Genomic DNA, 22018 nt, shown 5'->3' with positions numbered 1-22018 from the left:
ACACATTTCTTCTGCAGTAAGCCCAGTCAGTACTGCCTGCAGATGCCCCAGAAACACAATCACTTGAACAAATAGACCATTGTCATAATAATCTCCACCTCTCTAAATTGATGAAAATATGATTTGGTGCATTTGCAAAGAGGCTTTTTCCTTCCAAGTAAAAGCCAAGAGAGGACTTAGACCTCAGACCGACCAAGACTCTTTCACTATGCTAAACCCCAATCCAATTTGAAGATTTTCCCACCCAACAAGTTTTACGTTAATGTGAACTATAATACAATGTAAAAATGCTTACTCGACCCATACTGTGTTCAATTCAGCTGGAGATACATAGGCAGAGAAAAGGCATTTATACCTCAGAATTGTTAAATACTCGTTTCTGATTGGCTAGAAGGGCCTTCTAGAAAGTTGTTAAAGGCGTTTAAAAGACAAATACGTGAAGAACAGCTTCTCCTTGGAAATAGTTTAATACTACAGTGACGTTAGTCTCTCCTTGAAAACTACACAGTGGCTATAATTGAACACAAACCAGGTAAAATAGCTGTCTTTAGAAAAACAGAATTGTATCCTTCCGTGCCAGGCAGCTACACATAAAGCTTTATGTCCCGTTCCTGTAACAGTTGGAAGTCAGTTTGGGCTGAGCAGGTATTCAACAGATTTGAAGGGTTAACTAATGAGAAAAAAGACAAGACTGTGTGTCCCTGCCAACTACATCTCTTTGTCCTTGCCATACACACACACACACACACACACACACACACACACACACACACACACACACACACACACACACACACACACACACACACACACACACACACACACACACACACACACACACACACACACACACACACACACACACACACACAATATTGTGTCCTTGCACAAACCCAAGGGCAGGCTCAAACACACACACATACGTACGCACACCAACACACACACTCAGTCAGTATAGCCAAATCCGTTTTCCATCACCACAGCAACAGCATACTTTTATGTCAACTGCAACCTGTTTACTATGGAGATATGTATACAAGGCAAACTCTGTGCAGTAGTAGTCAAGACCCAGATGACAGAGTAACTTAAGGGCACGCACACACACACAAGCATACACACACACACACACATGCAGGCACAGCACACTTCATCTAAAACAAATGTTGTCTAATGTAGAATTAGTCCTGTGCACACATGTCTGAACTATTTCATAGAGAAACTAATGAAACTAAATTGCAATCTCCGCTGATCCAAAGCTACAGCTTGTATACACATAAGCCTTTCACTTCCCCATGGGTAGATTATATGATGTTGTTTGACATAAATGTTCTTACGACTTTTAGTATTAATTGGGCGAGGGAATGATTTTCTTTATAAATAGCTAAACTGCTCCTGAAATAGGAGAATGATTAGTTAGTATTATAATATATAATGATTAGTTCAATATTTAAAAACCTTTAGAAGAGACCATATCAAGATTGAAATGAAAACCGAAAGGCTTTCCCTCCAGAAAACTCAAAACTTCAGAACTTCAGAAAAAAGCCAAGATTATAAATTATTGATAAAGCAATTCTTTGTACATTTGTATACAAAATACTGGCCATATTTGACTGAAAACCGCTTTTGAAATGTGTTCAAGCACCTCAAACGAACTATACTCCAGAGCCCAAAAGACAAATGGAGCTAGAGAGAGAGAGAGAGAGAGAGAGAGAGAGAGAGAGAGAGAGAGAGAGAGAGAGAGAGAGAGAGAGAGAGAGAGAGAGAGAGAGAGAGAGAGAGAGAGAGAGAGAGAGAGAGAGAGAGAGAGAGAGAGAGAGAGAGAGAGAGAGAGAGAGAGAGAGAGAGAGAGAGAGAGAGAGAGAGAGAGAGAGAGAGAGAGTGAGTGTGTTGTGTGTGTCTGTTGGTGTGTCTTCTCATCCTTACCTGACTCCTGTCCTTGTCCACCTTCTTGAAACACTTATTGAGCGACAGATTATGGCGCACCGAGTTCTTCCAGCCAGTAGGGGCGCTAGCAAAATACGGGAAATGCTCCAGGATCCAACCATAGATATCTTTCACCGGCAGCCTCTTGGATGGCGCATCCTCTATTGCCATGAAGATTAGGCAGCTGAAGGAATACGGGGGCTTCCTATTGGCTCCCGTGACCAGGTCGTAGGAAGAGGAGTCACATGGATCGGGGGAGGGGGAGGAGGAGGAAGGGGAGAGGGGGGGTAGGGGGTGACCATCAGGGTCCTGCAGGGGGGAGACGGAGCGGAGCCCCGAGTGAGAGAAGCTGTTGAGAAGGTTGGTGCTCTCGTGGAGCCAGGAGAGGCTGGTGAGCTCCTCGTCCTCGGCCTTGGAGAAGGAGGCCGACAGGGACAGGGACAGGTCTGTTGCCTCCGCCTCCCTGTAGAAAGGACTCAGACCCCGGGTGGCTACCAATCCGCTGTTGGGGCTCCTGACCTTCTTACTGGGCGGCATAGTGGGTCCCATTCAACCCTGGGCTCTCTCCTGAGGGGGGAAGAGAGGAGGAGATCATATTGGGTAACTACAAAGCAAGTCATGTATGCAACTCTTATGTTTCTACAGTGGTTTATGAGACACAGTTAAGTTGCTACTGCGATCTCCAGGAATGGTTGCTGCAACAATCACACCAACCACTGAAGATAAATGAGAGTTAGAATGCATGTAGTTAACTGCAGATGGATTGATAGAACAGTATCTACATTGACTGCATGGTAAATGCCTATATCCGGTGTTAGTTTGGGGGTCTTCTGTTGGTATGGTGATGCCAAGATGGGAACATGCAGAACTAAGTCATAGGGTGAGTCATCAGCATATGCTCATCACACACATGCACACACACACGTACACACACGTACACACACACACACACACGTACACACACACACACACACACACACACACACACACACACACACACACACACACACACACACACACACACACACACACACACACACACACACACACACACTAGGATAGCACTAATCTCAACAGCAGCATGTACAGTAGATGCCAGTTCCCCAGTAGTGCAGTGGTCTGAGACGCTGCAGTCCCTGGTTCGAATCCAGGCTGCATCACATCTGGCCATGATTGGGAGTCCCATAGGGCTGCGCACAATAGGCCCGGTTTTGGCCGGGGTAGGTCGTCATTGTAAATAAGATTTTGTTCTTAACTGACTTGCCTAGTTAAATAAAGGTTCATAAAATACAAGCCAAAGTGGTGATCCCCTGATCTGTCTCTTCAGTCTAAATGATTGACAGACAGACAGCTGCCCCCCCCCCCCCCCCCCCCTGGTATGACCATTGTCATGTTGCCATGGCTCCCGGCCCAGAGCTGCTGTGAAAATGGCAAGAGAACAACAGCTCTGTATCTGTCAAACACACAGAAGCTGCTCTGATCATTCTAAATATATATCTACGTCCTGAACTGACAGTATCCCTGTGACTCAACAGCAGTTACCTGTCATGTTGTTGCACCAATATTGACATTGACTGTAATGAATTTAAATTGACCCCAGCACCTCTTAGCTGCATGGCAGATATTCCTACTCCTGAAAAGCCTCTGGAAATAGAATGTGGCTAAACAAGGCAAGCGAGGGGTGATATTACACGTTGTGACACGCTCGTCAAGGTGTGGCTCAGAGAGATTCTAGGGAATGTTACTGGTGTGACACGCTCATCAAGGTGTGGCTCAGAGAGATTCTAGGGAATGTTACTGGTGTAACAGGCTCGTCAAGGTGTGGCTCAGAGAGATTCTAGGGAATGTTACTGGTGTGACACGCTCATCAAGGTGTGGCTCAGAGAGATTCTAGGGAATGTTACTGGTGTAACAGGCTCATCAAGGTGTGGCTCAGAGAGATTCTAGGGAATGTTACTGTGTGACAGGCTCATCAAGGTGTGGCTCAGAGAGATTCTAGGGAATGTTACTGGTGTGACAGGCTCATCAAGGTGTGGCTCAGAGAGATTCTAGGGAATGTTACTGTGTGACAGGCTCATCAAGGTGTGGCTCAGAGAGATTCTAGGGAATGTTACTGGTGTGACAGGCTCATCAAGGTGTGGCTCAGAGAGATTCTAGGGAATGTTACTGTGTGACACGCTCATCAAGGTGTGGCTCAGAGAGATTCTAGGGATTGTTACTGGTGTGACACGCTCATCAAGGTGTGGCTCAGAGAGATTCTAGGGAATGTTACTGTGTGACAGGCTCGTCAAGGTGTGGCTCAGAGAGATTCTAGGGAATGTTACTGGTGTAACAGGCTCATCAAGGTGTGGCTCAGAGAGATTCTAGGGAATGTTACTGTGTGACAGGCTCATCAAGGTGTGGCTCAGAGAGATTCTAGGGAATGTTACTGGTGTGACAGGCTCATCAAGGTGTGGCTCAGAGAGATTCTAGGGAATGTTACTGTGTGACAGGCTCATCAAGGTGTGGCTCAGAGAGATTCTAGGGAATGTTACTGGTGTGACAGGCTCATCAAGGTGTGGCTCAGAGAGATTCTAGGGAATGTTACTGTGTGACACGCTCATCAAGGTGTGGCTCAGAGAGATTCTAGGGATTGTTACTGGTGTGACACGCTCATCAAGGTGTGGCTCAGAGAGATTCTAGGGAATGTTACTGTGTGACAGGCTCATCAAGGTGTGGCTCAGAGAGATTCTAGGGAATGTTACTGGTGTGACAGGCTCATCAAGGTGTGGCTCAGAGAGATTCTAGGGAATGTTACTGTGTGACAGGCTCATCAAGGTGTGGCTCAGAGAGATTCTAGGGAATGTTACTGGTGTGACAGGCTCATCAAGGTGTGGCTCAGAGAGATTCTAGGGAATGTTACTGGTGTGACACGCTCATCAAGGTGTGGCTCAGAGAGATTCTAGGGAATGTTACTGGTGTGACAGGCTCATCAAGGTGTGGCTCAGAGAGATTCTAGGGAATGTTACTGGTGTGACACGCTCATCAAGGTGTGGCTAAGAGAGATTCTAGGGAATGTTACTGGTGTGACACGCTCATCAAGGTGTGGCTAAGAGAGATTCTAGGGAATGTTACTGGTGTGACACGCTCATCAAGGTGTGGCTAAGAGAGATTCTAGGGATTGTTACTGGTGTAACAGGCTCATCAAGGTGTGGCTCAGAGAGATTCTAGGGAATGTTGCTGGTGTAACAGGCTCATCAAGGTGTGGCTCAGAGAGATTCTAGGGAATGTTACTGTTATGACAGGCTCATCAAGGTGTGGCTCAGAGAGATTCTAGGGAATGTTACTGGTGTGACAGGCTCATTAAGGTGTGGTTCAGAGAGATTTTAGGGAATATTACTGGTGTGACACGCTCGTCAAGGTATGGCCCAGAGAGATTCTAGGGAATGTTACTGGTGTGAAATGCTCGTCAAGGTATGGCTCAGAGAGATTCTAGGGAATGTTACTGTTGTGACAGGCTCATCAAGGTGTGGCTCAGAGAGATTCTAGGGAATGTTACTGTTGTGACAGGCTCGTCAAGGTGTGGCTCAGAGAGATTCTAGGGAATGTTACTGGTGTGACAGGCTCATCAAGGTGTGGCTCAGAGAGATTCTAGGGAATGTTACTGGTGTGACACGCTCGTCAAGGTGTGGCTCAGAGAGATTCTAGGGAATGTTACTGTGTGACAGGCTCATCAAGGTGTGGCTCAGAGAGATTCTAGGGAATGTTACTGGTGTAACAGGCTCATCAAGGTGTGGTTCAGAGAGATTCTAGGGAATGTTACTGGTGTGACAGGCTCGTCAAGGTGTGGCTCAGAGAGATTTTAGGGAATATTACTGGTGTGACACGCTCGTCAAGGTATGGCTCAGAGAGATTCTAGGGAATGTTACTGTTGTAACAGGCTCATCAAGGTATGGCTCAGAGAGATTCTAGGGTATGTTACTGGTGTGACAGGCTCGTCAAGGTGTGGCTCAGAGAGATTCTAGGGAATGTTACTGGTGTGACAGGCTCGTCAAGGTGTGGCTCAGAGAGATTCTAGGGAATGTTACTGGTGTGACATGCTCGTCAAGGTGTGGCTCAGAGAGATTCTAGGGAATGTTACTGGTGTGACAGGCTCATCAAGGTGTGGTTCAGAGAGATTCTAGGGAATGTTACTGGTGTGACAGGCTCATCAAGGTGTGGCTCAGAGAGATTCTAGGGAATGTTACTGGTGTGACACGCTCGTCAAGGTGTGGCTCAGAGAGATTCTAGGGAATGTTACTGGTGTGACACGCTCGTCAAGGTGTGGCTCAGAGAGATTCTAGGGAATGTTACTGGTGTGACACGCTCGTCAAGGTGTGGCTCAGAGAGATTCTAGGGAATGTTACTGGTGTGACACGCTCGTCAAGGTGTGGCTCAGAGAGATTCTAGGGAATGTTACTGGTGTGACACGCTCGTCAAGGTGTGGCTCAGAGAGATTCTAGGGAATGTTACTGGTGTGACAGGCTCATCAAGGTGTGGCTCAGAGAGATTCTAGGGAATGTTACTGGAGTGACAGGCTCTTCAAGGTGTGGCGCAGAGATTCAAGGGAATGTTACTGGTGTGACACGCTCGTCAAGGTGTGGCTCAGAAAGATTTTATCGAATGTTACTAGTGTGACAGGCTCATCAAGGTGTGGCTCAGAGAGATTCTAGGGAATGTTACTGGTGTGACAGTGTTCCCAGTTGGACGTTGTTGAGGTGTCGGTTGTCAAGGGGAGCGGAAGAGAACGTTTTATGTTGCCATGACGGAAGGCAAGGCACCAGGCTGAGCCATGAAACATTATGTCTGACAGTAAAGTCATCTAATTTTACTGTTGCTATGACAACAAACTCCTTCCATTTAGGGCCTGTGTTATGAGTGAGTGTGTGAGCCATGGCGAGGCATTGTGAGCAGTGTATCTAGGGTTCACCTCAAGCTCTAAATAAACTATTCTACAATGTTTTACACAACCCCCCAATGACAGAACGAGTTCAGATTTGATTTTGATGAGGTGGTGGAGGGGGGTGCATGAGGAGGTGGTGGAGGGGGGTGCATGAGGAGGTGGTGGAGGGGGGTGCATGAGGAGGTGGTGGAGGGGGGTGCATGAGGAGGTGGTGGAGGGGGGTGCATGAGGAGGTGGTGGAGGGGGGTGCATGAGGAGGTGGTGGAGGGGGGTGCATGAGGAGGTGGTGGAGGGGGGTGCATGATGAGGTGGTGGGGGAGGGGGTGCATGAGGGGGTGGTGGAGGGGGGTGCATGAGGAGGTGGTGGAGGGGGGTGCATGAGGAGGTGGTGGAGTGGGGTGCATGAGGAGGTGGTGGAGGGGGGTGCATGAGGAGGTGGTGGAGGGGATGCATGATGAGGTGGTGGAGGGGGGTGCATGAGGATGTGGTGGAGGGGGGTTCATGAGGAAGTGGTGGAGGGGGGTGCATGATGAGGTGGTGGAGGGGGGTGCATGAGGATGTGGTGGACGGGAGTGCATGATGAGGTGGTGGAGGGGGGTGCATGAGGAGGTGGTGGATGGGATGCATGATGAGGTGGTGGAGGGGGGTGCATGAGGAGGTGGTGGAGGGGGGTGCATGAGGAGGTGGTGGAGGGGGGTGCATTAGGAGGTGGTGGAGGGGGGTGCATGGGGAGGTGGGTGGGTGAGGGTGAGGGCACAGGGGTTCCCAAACTTTTGGCCCACGACTCCATTTTGATATCTGAAAATTCTTGTGACCCCACCCGTGTGAATTCTTTTAAAATTAATAGCCAATGTTTACTTTTTTATTTGGGGCTATGGCAGTCAAAAGAGAAACATTCTAACAGTATTTCTGATTATCTTCTCAACTCACCATCACATACTTGTAATATGGGGCAGTCAATTGCAAATGAGTCTGACATAATCTCTCTTATCTCACCACCACTAATGAGATGGGTATGCTTGAAGCATGCAGCGTCGGAGCTTCTCAAAGTCAGCGAGCATGGTCGACAGTGCACAGCTCATCTTTGCTGTCACATCTAACCTGGATGGATATTTAGTTATTTAATGCAGACGAGAGCACTGAATCCAGCTTCACATTGATATGAGCTGGTGAAGAGACCATGAGTTTTATGGTGCTTTCAAGACAAAATATGAGGTCAAATCATGAGGTCAATGATCTTTAGGTCAGAAACTCAGAGCTCCAAAAAGAGCCCCTGTTTCTTTTATTTAACTAGGCAAGTCAGTTAAGAACAAATTCTTATTTACAATGACATCCTAGGAACAGTGGGTCAACTGCCTTGTTCAGGGGCAGAACGACAGATTTTTACCTTGGCAGCTCAGGGATTTGATCTGGCATCTTTTCAGTGACTGGGCCAACGCTCTAAGCACTTGGCTGCCTGCCTTCCGAGTTGGACTTCTGAGTTGAATGACCATTCGAAACGACTTTTCCCAGTCAGAGCTTGTTTCTTTCTGAGTTCCCAGTTATCTTGAATGCGCTTAAGTTCGGGAAGTCTGAGATTTCCAAGTTCCTAGTTCCCAATTGCTTTTTTTTTCTTTTTTTTTCTGGGGGGGTGGATCAGCTTAATATTGTGGAAAGAATGTTGCTTCCAATGTAATTGTCTGCATCATTTCTAATCCCCCATATTTTTTTGGTTAAATATATATATCAATTCACGTAGGCATACATATACACATATATACATACACATACCTACATAGACATACATACTTTTTTTAAAGAGTATACCTTTATTATTATTCCCCGCAAACCCTACCACCGATCCCCCAATTTTAGTAAACTGATAAACAATGACCATTCGAAACGACTTTTCCCAGTCAGAGCTTGTTTCTTTCTGAGTTCCCAGTTATCTTGAATGCACTTAAGTTCGGGAAGTCTGAGATTTCCAAGTTCCTAGTTCCCAATTGCTTTGAACGCGGCATTCATTCTCAAAGCGATACGGCAGGGTGTTCCCTTTGATTCTGGAACCAAAACTTCTCCGTAGTGACCCATGAATGTGTTGTCTGCAGCATCACATGACAGCTCGATCAGCTGTTTGATTTCACTTACAGGCATGTCAACTGAGCCAGGATCACAGTCAGACAGATTGGGAAGTTGGTCTTAAACACAGGAGGCAGCTCATAATAACGGTCAGATGCAAATGGAATGGCATCAAACACTTGGAAACCATGTGTATGATGTATTTGATATCATCCCACCCATTCTACTCCAGTCATTACCACAAGCCCATTCTCCCCATTTAAGGTTCCATCAACCTCCTGTGTTGTCCCAAAGTGCATTTCCAGGCGTTGGAAGTGAGCAGTCATCACTCGTGTGGGACACTTACTGATGCTGTTTTCTGTTCTTTTCTTTTCATAACATTTTTTTATTTATTTTTTATTTCACCTTTATTTAACCAGGTAGGCAAATTGAGAACACGTTCTCATTTACAATTGCGACCTGGCCAAGATAAAGCAAAGCAGTTCGACACATACAACAACACATAGTTACACATGGAGTAAAACAAACATACAGTCAATAATACAGTGAAAAATAAGTCTATATACAATATGAGCAAGTGAGGTGAGATAAGGGAGGTGAAGGCAAACAATATATATATATATAAATAAATAAAAATATAAAAAGGCCATGGTGGCGAAGTAAATACAATATAGCAAGTAAAAAATAACACTGGAATGGTTGGTTTGCAGTGGAAGAAGGTGCAAAGTAGAGATAGAAATAATGGGGTGCAAAGGAGCAAAATAAATAAATACAGTAGGTAAAGAGGTAGTTGTTTGGGCTAAATTATAGATGGGCTATGTACAGGTGCAGTAATCTATGAGCTGCTCTGACAGCTGGTGCTTAAAGCTAGTGAGGGAGATAAGTGTTTCCAGTTTCAGAGATTCTTGTAGTTCGTTCCAGTCATTGGCACCAGAGAACTGGAAGGAGAGGCGGCCAAAGGAAGAATTGGTTTTGGGGGTGACCAGAGAGATATACCTGCTGGAGCGCGTGCTACGGGTGGGCATTGCTATGGTGACCAGCGAGCTGAGATAAGGGGGGACTTTACCTAGCAGGGTCTTGTAGATGACCTGGAGCCAGTGGGTTTGGCGACGAGTGTGAAGCGAGGGCCAGCCAACGAGAGCGTACAGGTCGCAGTGGTGGGTAGTATATGGGGCTTTGGTGACAAAACGGATGGCACTGTGATAGACTGCATCCAATTTATTGAGTAGGGTTTTGGAGGCTATTTTGTAAATGACATCACCGAAGTCGAGGATTGGTAGGATGGTCAGTTTTACAAGGGTATGTTTGGCAGCATGAGTGAAGGATGCTTTGTTGCGGAATAGGAAGCCAATTCTAGATTTAACTTTGGATTGGAGATGCTTGATGTGAGTCTGGAACATCCATTTTACATCCATTGTAAATAACAACAGTTCCTCTTTCCAAGACCCCCCCCCCCCCCATAACCACCAGGCCTCAGTGTGAAATAGAACTTTGTCATGCTCTGATCCCATATCTCCGCATAGTTTTGATGTAGTTTATAATTGAAGTTACCTAATACCTGCAGTATATCTCCGGGTTCTGTGCTCAGATCTTTTGCTGCCAGTTGCTCTCCGTGTATCATACAATGGCAGAGCTAGACATATTCATAACTAGAGTGCAGAGGCCTGCCTGCCGCCCCGCTGTGGATTGAGCCTCATCTGTACAAAAGCACACCATTCGATCCCATATGGAATCGGTTTTCCGTCAATATAGCCAAAAAGCACACTGAACATTCACTATGACGCTTCATGCTCAGGAATCGTTAGACAGAACAATGTCCTTGTGAATAGTGACATGTATAGCGAACAAAATTCAATGTATGGGCATCTCGGGCCTCACAGCTACTGTCCATTTGGAGAGCATAAACTGGGGAGTATTTGAGTCGTTCAGTCAGAGCATAAATTCATTATTTAGCAGTGTTATCTGACAAAGGTATTGATGTGATTTTCTGTGCCTCTGCCTTCCCACACATTGTTTTCCATTTCAATTGCGGCCGGTATTATCAAAGTCTCTGTAATAGTGTGTGGTTTCATAGCCTAGCCATTCACCGTGGGAATGATTGAAGTGCAGCAGTCAAGTGCGGCCTCTTCCCTTAGATTTTCTGGTTGAATTTTACACTTTATATTTTAATAATTTTTTCAGAGTTTTAAGGTTACAGTGATTTTGAGATACAAAGACAATGTTCAAATATATATATTTTTTGTATATACAGTTGAAGTCGGATGTTTACATACACTTAGATTGGAGTCATTAAAACTCGTTTTTCAACCACTCCACAAATTTCTTGTTAACAAACTATAGTTTTGGCAAGTCGGTCAGGACATCTACTTTGTGCATGACACAAGTCATTTTTCCAACAATTGTTTACAGCCAGATTATTTAACTTATAATTCATTGTATCACAATTCCAGTGGGTCAGAAGTTTACATACACTAAGTTGACTGTGCCTTTAAACAGCTTGGAAAATTTCTGAAAATTATGTCATGGCTTTAGAAGCTTCTGATAGACTAATTGACATAATTTGAGTCAATTGGAGGTGTATCTGTGGATGCATTTCAAGGCCTACCTTCAAACTCAGTGCCTCTTTGCTTGATATCATGGGAAAATCAAGAGAAATCAGCCAGACCTCAGAAAAAAATTGTAGACCTCCACAAGTCTGGTTCATCCTAGGGAGCAATTTCCAAATGCCTGAATGTACGATGTTCATCTGTACAAACAATAGTACGCAAGTGTAAACACCATGGGACCACGCAGCCGTCATACCTCTCAGGAAGGAGACGCGTTCTGTCTCCTAGAGATGAACGTACTGTGGTGTGAAATGTGCAAATCAATCCCAGAACAACAGCAAAGGACCTTGTGAAGATGCTGGAGGAAACAGGTACAAAAGTGTCTATATCCACAGTAAAACGAGTCCTATATCGACATAACCTGAAAGGCCACTCAACAAGGAAGTAGCCACTGCTCCAAAACCGCCATAAAAAAGCCAGACTACGGTTTGCAACTGCACATGGGGACAAAGATCATGCTTTTTGGAGAAATTGTCTGATGAAACAAAAATAGAACTCTTTGGCCATAATGACCATCGTTATGTTTGGATGAAAAAGGGGGACGCTTGCAAGCCGAAGAACACCATCCCAACCGTGAAGCACGGGGGTGGCAGCATCATGTTGTTGGGGTGCTTTGCTGCAGGAGGGACTGGTGCACTTCACAAAATAGATGGCATCATGAGGCAGGAAAAGTGTGTGGATATATTGAAACAACATCTCAAGACATCAGTCAGGAGGTTAAAGCTTGGTCGCAAATGGGTCTTCCAAATGGACAATGACCCCAAGCATATTTCCAAAGTTGTGGCAAAATGGCTTAAGGACAACAAAGTCAAGGTATTGGAGTGGCCATCACAAAGCCCTGACCTCAATCCTATAGAAAATGTGTGGGTGGAACTGAAAAAGCATGTATGAGCAAGGAGGCCTACAAACCTGACTCAGTTACACCAGCTCTGTCAGGAGGAATGGGCCAAAATTCACCCAACTTATTATGGGAAGCTTGTGGAAGGCTACCTGAAACATTTGATCCAAGTTAAACAATTTAAAGGCAATGCTACCAAATACTAATTGAGTGTATGTAAACTTCTGACCCACTGGGTATGTGATGAAATAAATAAAAGCTGAAATAAATCATTCTCTCAACTATTATTCTGACATTTCACATTCTTAAAATAAAGTGTTTATCCTAACTGACCTAAAATAGGGAATTTTTACTAAGAATTAAATGTCAGGAATTGAGGAAAACTGAGTTTAAATGTATTTTGCTAAGGTGTATGTAAACTTCCGACTTATATACTTTTTTCACAGTATATACTTTTTTTTAGGATTTTGGAAATTCTCCCACGACCCCATTTTCATATCAGTTGACCCCATGTATCGTGGCCCCTAGTTTGGGGTACGGTATTCTAGCAGCTTGACAGACAGACAGACAGACAGACAGACAGACAGACAGACAGACAGACAGACAGACAGACAGTATGACTGACTGACTGACTGACTGACTGACTGACTGACTGACTGACTGACTGACAGACAGACAAACAGTTTGACAGACAGAGAGACAGACAGTATGACAGACAGACAGACAATATGACAGACATACAGTATGACAGACAGTATTCAGTATTCACAACCTAAACCTCCTTTCTCTATTATGTGAGACACGTGGACCAAGTGTTTACAGGGGTGGAGAGGTTAAAACTTCTTGTCTTCTGTTTTCACTTTGGAAAAAATCTTGCACAAATTAAACTGCCTCGTACTCTATTCTAGATCGTACAATATCCATATTATTATTACTATTGGATAGAAAACACTCTCATGTTTCTAAAACTGTTTCAATTATATCTGTGAGTAAAACAGAAATCATTTTGCAGCAAACTTCCAGACAGGAAGTGAAAAATCTGAAAACGAGGCTCTGTTTCAGGGCCTGCCTATTCAATTGCCTAATATTTATCGATATGCATGCACTTCATACGCCTTCCACTAGATGTCAACGGGCAGTGGAAGGTGGAATGGGGTGTCTAGCTTGATCTGAGGTCGAACAAGAGCTCTTAGAATGACGTGTCCAGAATTTCCTTTGTCTACCAAGGCGCAGGAAGTACCTCCATATTGTCTTATGATAAGCGTTCGGTATACACGGCTAATATCTCCGGCTCTGTTTTTATTTGATACATATTAGAAAAACATCTTAAACTTCTTGAGAATACAGGGGGTGCTGTTTTCGCATTAGCATAATTGCCTCTACAGATTAAACTGCCTCTTATTCAATTATTGCTGTTACTATATGCATATAACCATATACCATTGGATAGAAAACAAGCTATGGTTTCTAAATCCGTTTCAATTTTGTCTCTGAGTGAAACACAGGTCATTTGACAGCACTTTCCCTGAGCCAGAAGAAGATTGCAAGATGTGTATGCTCGCTTCAACGCTCTGCCTATATATGGTCACGCCACCTATGACCCGAAACACACTTCATTCGTCTTCCTCTGGGTGTCAGGAAGACGTCAGAGGAGAAATTTTTTGTTTATCTTGTACTGACGTGAAATAAGACCTATTTCTTTAGCGTGACCGACAACTTCCGGTTTTCTGAAACGCGCGTTTTAGAGGTGCAATTGTCTTTTGTTATGCTGACGTTACGGATGAAAATGAAAATGAAAACTTCTCCGTCTCGAAGTTTGTTTGATACATGTGACCATATCATCGTAATGTATGTTTTTTCAATATAGTTTAATCAGATTATTTGAATTTTTTCGGGAGTTTTGCCGTGTTCCGTTCTGTGAGTTTTTTAACTTTGGACAGGGACCGTGCCAGTCGACCAGTACCCAGGCTAAATGAAGAGGGAAAGTTGCCATTGTGAATGGATTGAACGACTCATCAGGACTAAGGACACCTTGATCAACATTCTGATGAAAGATCAGCAATAGTAAGACCCAATTTACGATGTTATTTCATATATCTGTCGTGCATGTGAACTGGTCGGGCGCGCCCAGCTGGTTCTGGCTGGCGTGGTTATGCTAATTTAGCGCTACATTTTGTTTTCGCTATAAAACATTTAATAAATCTGAAATATTGTTTGGATTCACCAGATGTTGGGCTTTCAATATCTGTACGCTGTGTATTTTTTCTGAAATGTTTTAAGACAAGTTATTAGTTATATAACGTTGGTCTCTGTAATTGTTCTAGCTGCATCAGCACTATATCAGATTGCAGCTGCAATGTAGAACTGTGATTTATACCTGAAAAATGCACATTTAAAAAAAAAAAACTATGCTATACCATAAATATGTTATCAGACTGTCATCTTATGAATTTGTTTGTTGGTTAGTGGCTATCAATATCTTAGTTTAGCCGAATTGGTGATAGCACCTGATGGAGTAAGAAACTGTTGGAGTAAGAAAATGGTGTCTTTTGCTAACGTGTTTAGCTAATAGATTTACATATTGTGTCTTCCCTGTAAAACATTTAAAAAATCTGAAATGGTGGTTTTATTCACAAGATCTGTGTCTTTCATTGGGTGTCTTGGACTTTTGATTTAATGATATTTAGATGCTACTATTTAATTGTGACGCTATGCTAGCGATGCTAATCAGTGTGGGGGGGGTGGGGGGTGCTCCCGGATCCGGGTTAGGTACTCTGTAGAGGATAAAGTAGGTTTTTGCAACCGAGTTTCAGCAGTTTATTCAACGTTTATTGGGACTTTTGGAGTTTTCCATTCTTTGCGTCGAGAGAAACTGGGAACGTCATCAACAATGGCTAGCATTGTGGCACGAATTCGACAGGAGAAAAGGACATTCTAAAACCAAACAACGATTTATCCTCGACCTAGGACTCCTTGTACAAGATGCTGATGGAAGCTCAACAAAAGTAAGAACAATTTATGATGATATTTCGTATTTCTGTGGAAAATGTTATTCTTATTCTCTGCTGTTTTGGAGGGCGCTGTCTCGCAATAACGCAAGCTGTTTGTTATGGTAAAGTTATTTTTAAAAATCTAACAAGGCGGTTGCATTAAGAACTAGTGTATCTTTCATTTGCCATACAACAAGTATTTTTATGTAAAGTTTATGATGAGTTCTTTGGTCAGATTAGGTGAGTGTCCAAAATACCTCCGGACATTTTGGTGAATCGATGCTACATATTCACAATGTATAACCTCGGTTTGCAGCTCTAAATATGCACATTTTCGAACAAAACATAAGTGTATTGTATAACCTGATGTTATAAGACTGTCATCTGATGAAGTTGGTCAAGGTTAGTGATTCATTTTATATCTTTTGCTGGTTTTTGCGAATGCTATCTATGCGGTGAATAAATGCGGTTGTGTGTTTGGCTATTGTGGTAAGCTAATATAATGCTATATTGTGTTTTCGCTGTAAAACACTTAAAAAATCTGAAATATTGGCTGGATTCACAAGATGTTTATCTTTCATTTGCTGTACACCATGTATTTTTCATAAATGTTTTATGATGAGTATTTAGGTATTTCATGTTGCTCTCTGTAATTATTCTGGCTGCTTTGGTGATATTTTTGATGGTAGTTGCAATGTAAAACTGTGATTTATACCTCAAATATGCACATTTTCGAACAAAACATACATTTATTGTATAACATGTTATAAGACTGTCATCTGATGAAGTTGTTTCTTGGTTAGTGACTAATTATATCTCTATTTGGTCGGTTTTGTGATAGCTACCTATGCGGTAGAAACATGGTGAAAATATGCGGTTTGGCTATTGTGGTTAGCTAATAGAAACACATATTGTGTTTTCGCTGTAAAACATTTTAAAAATCGGAAATGATGGCTGGATTCACAAGATGTTTATCTTTCATTTGCTGTATTGGACTTGTGATTTCATGATATTTATATGCTATTATTTACTTGTGGCGCTATGCTAGGCTATGCTAGTCAGCTTTTACTGATGAGGATGCTCCCGGATCCGGGATGGGTGTTAAGTAAAGGTTAATGAACTCCTCAGAGAGACAGTCTATTTACAGAGTGTTAAACTGACTTCAGGTCAGTAAGGTTCACATGGTTAATAGGCTCTAATGAAGAAAACATTCAACTACAAACCTTAGAGTCTTTACAAAGTATTTAGTCTATCAGCCAATGAAGGGAGAATAGAATGAAGATACCAGTAGGTCTATAGGTCAAGCAACTGGGCACACACTTGTTGAATCAATGTTGTTTCCACATCATTTTAATGAAATTACGTTGATCCAACATGGCATAGACAGACGTTTAATAGACGGTTGTGCCCAGTGAGACTGGTCAAACACTTTGTACACTATATAGGGAATAGGATGTCGCATAGGATGCAACCAATGAATAGAATAGTAGGAGACATGAGATGTCAACATAACTAAATACAGTAGCAGGTTAGGAGATATTACTCTGAGGAGGGGATGGGAGTTGCATTGCTGTCTGGCTGATGGTGATAAACCCTGGACTGGGGATCCACTGAGGCAAAACTAATCTGGAGGTGTGATGACAATAAGAACAACCTTTATCACTGAGTCGAAAGAGAGAGAGAGAGAGAGAGAGAGAGAGAGAGAGAGAGAGAGAGAGAGAGAGAGAGAGAGAGAGAGAGAGAGAGAGAGAGAGAGAGAGAGAGAGAGAGAGAGAGAGAGAGAGAGAGAGAGAGAGAGAGAGAGAGGCGGATTGAGAAAATAATAACCTCCTGTATGTCAACATTGGTGTAGGAAAGGTTGTGGTTTTCTCCAGCTTCAGTCCATGAAATCAGTTTCAGTTTCCATTTCCTGTGTTCCCTTGACGACAAAGATCAGGGCTCCACGGGGCACACATGTGAGGCCGAGTTGACCAGTGGCACGGGATAGTCCAGTGTGTGTGTTTGCGTGCGTGTGTGTATATGTGTTTGTGCCTCTTTGTGCCTCTGGCCCTGCCACAGAGCATAGGGAGATATGAGATGGAGGTCAGGGGTCATGGTGTCTCTCAGAGGGCTGTCGACCCTGTGGCATTACCCTCCTCAGAGCTGCGAAGCAACACACACACACACACACACACACACACACACACACACACACACACACACACACACACACACACACACACACACACACACACACACACACACCAAAGACCTGAAACATCAGCAACACACACACCAGAGACCACAGACCAGAGACAGAGAGCAGGAATTTCTTGCTTTGAATATTGAGGTTTCAAAGGGCCTCTCTATAACTGTGATTGGCTGTTATAGACCCCCCTCTGCTCTCGGTGATGCATTTTCTTCTTTGACGCACCTTATGTCTAAACTTCTTTACAGTGAAATGATCTTGATTGGTGATCTCAACTGGTGTTGGTTAAAGCCGGTGTCTGATGATTTAAAAATGTTTTGTAATTCTATGAATCTTACCCAGTTGATTAACTCAGCCACTCACCCAAATCTCAAAAGCCCAGATAAATCTACCCTGATTGATTTGATATTGACAAATGTTCCACATAAATATTCTGCGGTTGGTGTTTTTTGTAATGATTTAAGTGACCATTGTGCTGTTGTTGCTGTTAGAAATACTAAGGTTCCAAAGACAAACCCACGTTTTATTCGTAAGAGAAATTTGAAGTGTTTTAATGAGCAGGCTTTCTTTCATGATTGGTTTTATTTTGACTGGAGCAGATTGAGCTTATCCCTGATGTGGAAACTGCCTGGAAATTCTTTCATGATGGTTTTTCCCAAATAGTAAACAAACATGCCCCATTCCGCAGGTTCAGGGTTAAAGGGCGGGATAATCCATGGTTTTCTTCTGAGCTGTCTTGTATTATTCACGACCGGAATCTAGCCTGGGCTAAAGCAAGGAAATCATGTTCTGATGCTGATTGGCTTATTTTTAGGCAGTTAAGAAACAAGTGTTATTTTCTTCTCAGGAAGACCAAGTCTGAATATTTTATGTCTGTTACCACTGATAACCTGAATGACCCTAGAAAGTTTTGGAATGCTATTAAGTCTATGTCTGGAAACAGTAATGTTAATGAATTACTGTCATGTGTTTTGAAGGACTCTGTTGATGTATATGACAAAACTGAAATGCTGAATTGTTTCAATGAGCACTTTGTATCATCTGGTAGGCTGTTTGATTCAGTGTCCTCTGTCTCTGTACAACCCTGTATGGATGAACCAGTGTCCTCTGTCTCTGTACAACCCTGTGTGGATGAACCAGTGTCCTCTGTCTCTGTACAACCCTGTGTGGATGAACCTGTGAGAGCTGGTCAAACTTTTTGCTTTTTGCCATTCTCAGTGCAGGTGGTACATAAAGCCCTGAAATCCTTAGATCACAGAAAGCCTGCAGGTCCTGATCTTTTGGATCCCTGCTTTTTAAATCTGGCAGCTGATTTCATAGCTGAACCACTTACATATCTGTTCAATCTAACCCTGGAATGTAATGAAATTCCAAAGATCTGGAAATCAGCATTTGTTCTACCACTTTTAAAAGGGGGAGATCCAACTCTTTAAAATAATTATAGGCCAATCTCAAAGCTGTCACCACTGGTGAAAATATTTGAAACCCTAGAGAGTGAACAGCTAAAAGAGTTTTTATTTACTAACTCTATTTTATCAATGTACCAATCGGGCTTCAGGAAGAAGCATAGCACAATTACAGCAGCCATGAAGGTTTTAAATGATATCATTGAAGCCCTTGACAAAAAACAGCACTGTGTCTCACTTTTTATTGATCTCTCTAAGGCTTTTGATACAGTTGATCATGCTATACTAAGGCAGGGATTGTCGAGTGTAGGTCTTTCGGAGCATGTAGTTGCATGGTTTGCTAACTATCTGTCTGATAGAACTCAGTGCACTCAATTTGATGGGCTTATGTCTGTTAAATTGTCTGTCCTTATTGGTGTGCCCCAAAGCTCTGTACTTGGTCCTCTCTTATTCACTATTTATATAAATTATTTCGACAAAAATGTCCAAAATGCACAACTTCATTTTTACGCTGATGATACTGTTATTTACTGTTGTGCCTCGTCTCTTACAAAAGCTTTCCAGAACTTGCAAACTGCTTTTTATACTGTTCAACATACCTTGTGTCAATTAAAGCTTATCCTCAATACTGACAAAACTAAACTAATGGTCTTTTCTAATGCAAGAAATAGACCTCTGAACCTTTCACCTATTACTACCTATCAGGGCAAGGATATTGAGACTGTAACCTCATGTAAATATCTTGGAATTTTAATTGATGACGGCCTCTCTTTTTAAATTGCATATTCAACAACTTACAAAACAATTGAAGCTGAAATTGGGATTTTATTTCAGGAATAAGGCATGTTTTTCTTTTGAAGCCAGAAGGAGGCTAGTATCAGCTACATTTATGCCTTTACTAGACTATGGGGATATTTTATATATGAATGCTTCCGCTCAGTGTTTGAGATCAATTGACACTCCATGGCACTTTGAGATTTATTTTAAACTGCAAAACCCTTACGCAACACTGCACTTTGTATACCAGGGTTGGCTGGCCTTCTCTAGTCACTAGTAGGCTCAGTCACTGGTATACTTTTATTTACAAAGCCATTTTGGGTTTACTACCTTTTTATTTGGGCATTTTTATTGTTCAGAAATGTGGTGGATACTCTCTTCGTTCGCAGGACTTTATCCTGCTAACTGTTCCAAATGTCCGAACTGAATTTGGTAAAAGGGCTTTTATGAACTCTGCGCCATCGTCTTGGAAACCATTACAAAATACTTTTAAACTGGAAGAACTTGTCCCGATTGGTGTTATTAAATCACTGATGAAGGATTTTGAGGCTGATTCCCTGACCTGTCATTTTTTTTTAAATTTGATTTTTTTTGATTTTGTTAAACTCTTGTGAATTCAATGGTTTTTACTAGATTACTTGTAATTTTTCATGTTGTCTGTCTGTCATTTTTGCAATGACTTGGTGCTGCCTATCTTGGCCAGGACGCTCTTGAAAAAGAGATTTTAAATCTCAATGAGCCCTTCCTGGTTAAATAAAGGTTAAATAAATAAAATAAATAAATAAAATAAAAAGATCTTCATCACAGTAGTAACTTAAAGAGAAAAACACATAATGTACACCAGAGACCACAGACATCACAGGAGGCTGCTGAGAGGAGAACAGATCATTATACTGGCTGGAACGGAGCAAATGGAATGGAATTAAACACCTGGAAACTATGTGTTGATGTTTTTAATATCATTCCACTGATTCCACTCCAGTCAGTACCACGAGCCCGTCCTCCCCAATTAAGGTGCCACCAACCTTCTGTGACAGACACCAGAGACCACAGACACCAGAGACAGAGACAGAGAGAGAGCGGCAGAGATAGAGCGGGAGAGAGACAAAGACAGAGAGAGAGACAGAGATAGAGATTGAGATAGAGAGAGACACACAGATAGAGACAGACAGAAAAAGAGACAGACACAGAGCAGAGACAGAGACAGAGAGAGAGACAGACACAGAGCAGAGACAGAGACAGAGAGAAAGAAAGAAAGAGACAACAAAATCATAAGAAAACAAAAAGATAATTACTTGACATTTTGGAAAGAATTTACAAAAAAACTGAGGCCCTAAACAGAGAGTACACAGTGGCAGAATACCTGGCCACTGTGACTGGCCCAATATTTAAGGAAGCTTTGACTATGTACAGAGTGATTATAGCCTTGCTATTGAGAAAGGCTGCTGTAAGTAGACCTGGCTCTCAAGAGAAGACTGGCTATGTGCACACTGCCCACAAAATGAGGTGGAAACTGAGCTGCACTTCCTAACCTCCTGCCAAATGTATGACCATATTAGAGACACATATTTCCCTCAGATTACACAGACCCACAAATAATTTGAAAACAAATCCAATTTTGATAAACTCCCATATCTATTGGTTACCACAATTTGCCATCACAGCAGCAATATTTGTGACCTGTTGCCACAAGAAAAGAACCAACACCATTGTAAATACAACCTATATTTGTGTTAATTTAATTTCCCTTTTGAAATGTAACTATTTGCACAACATTACAACACCGTATATAGACATAATATGACATTTGAAATGTCTTTATTCTTTTGGAACTTTTTTGAGTGTAATGTTTACTGTACATTTTTAATTGTTTATTTCACTTTTGTTTATTATCTACTTCAATTCCTTTGGCAATTTTAACATATTTACCCATGCCAATAAAGTCATTTGAGATTGAATTGGGCTCCCAAGTGGCACAGTGGTCTAAAACACTGCATCTCAGTGCTAAAGGCATCACTACAGACCCTGGATCAAATCCAGGCTGTATCACAACCGGCTGTGATTGCGAGTCCCATAGAACGGTGCACAGTTTGGCCAGTATTGGAAATAAGAATATGTTCTTAACGGACTTTCCTAGTTAAATAAAACAATTAAATAGAGAGAGAAAGAAAGAGCAGAATGATTCTAACACTGAGAGCTGAGGTAATATGGACCTTTAACTTAATTTTTTCAGACTGTACCATACAAACACACACATAATGTCTGCCTGCAAACACATGAACACATCTTATAGACAATTCTTCCATTTTGA

At 42.6% G+C, this 22018-nt stretch overlaps 1 protein-coding gene across 2 annotated transcripts in view; it reads right to left on the bottom strand.

The window, feature by feature from the left end:
* Window positions 1–22018, bottom strand: part of LOC129825471 (forkhead box protein N3-like) — a 118799-nt gene that overhangs the window by 62389 nt on the left and 34392 nt on the right. For both annotated transcript variants that reach the window (XR_008754862.1, XM_055885591.1), the window contains exon 2: window positions 1924–2490. Coding sequence is in view for 1 of the 2 variants with exons in the window: in XM_055885591.1 (XP_055741566.1) it covers window positions 1924–2472 (549 nt within the window). In the remaining variant the exon portion in view is untranslated. The remainder of the gene's footprint in view (window positions 1–1923; window positions 2491–22018) is intronic.

Source organism: Salvelinus fontinalis, chromosome 27 (assembly GCF_029448725.1).
Source record: "Salvelinus fontinalis isolate EN_2023a chromosome 27, ASM2944872v1, whole genome shotgun sequence".
In the NCBI taxonomy this organism is placed as follows: Eukaryota; Metazoa; Chordata; class Actinopteri; order Salmoniformes; family Salmonidae; genus Salvelinus; species Salvelinus fontinalis.
This window is presented reverse-complemented; position numbering and strand designations above follow the sequence as displayed.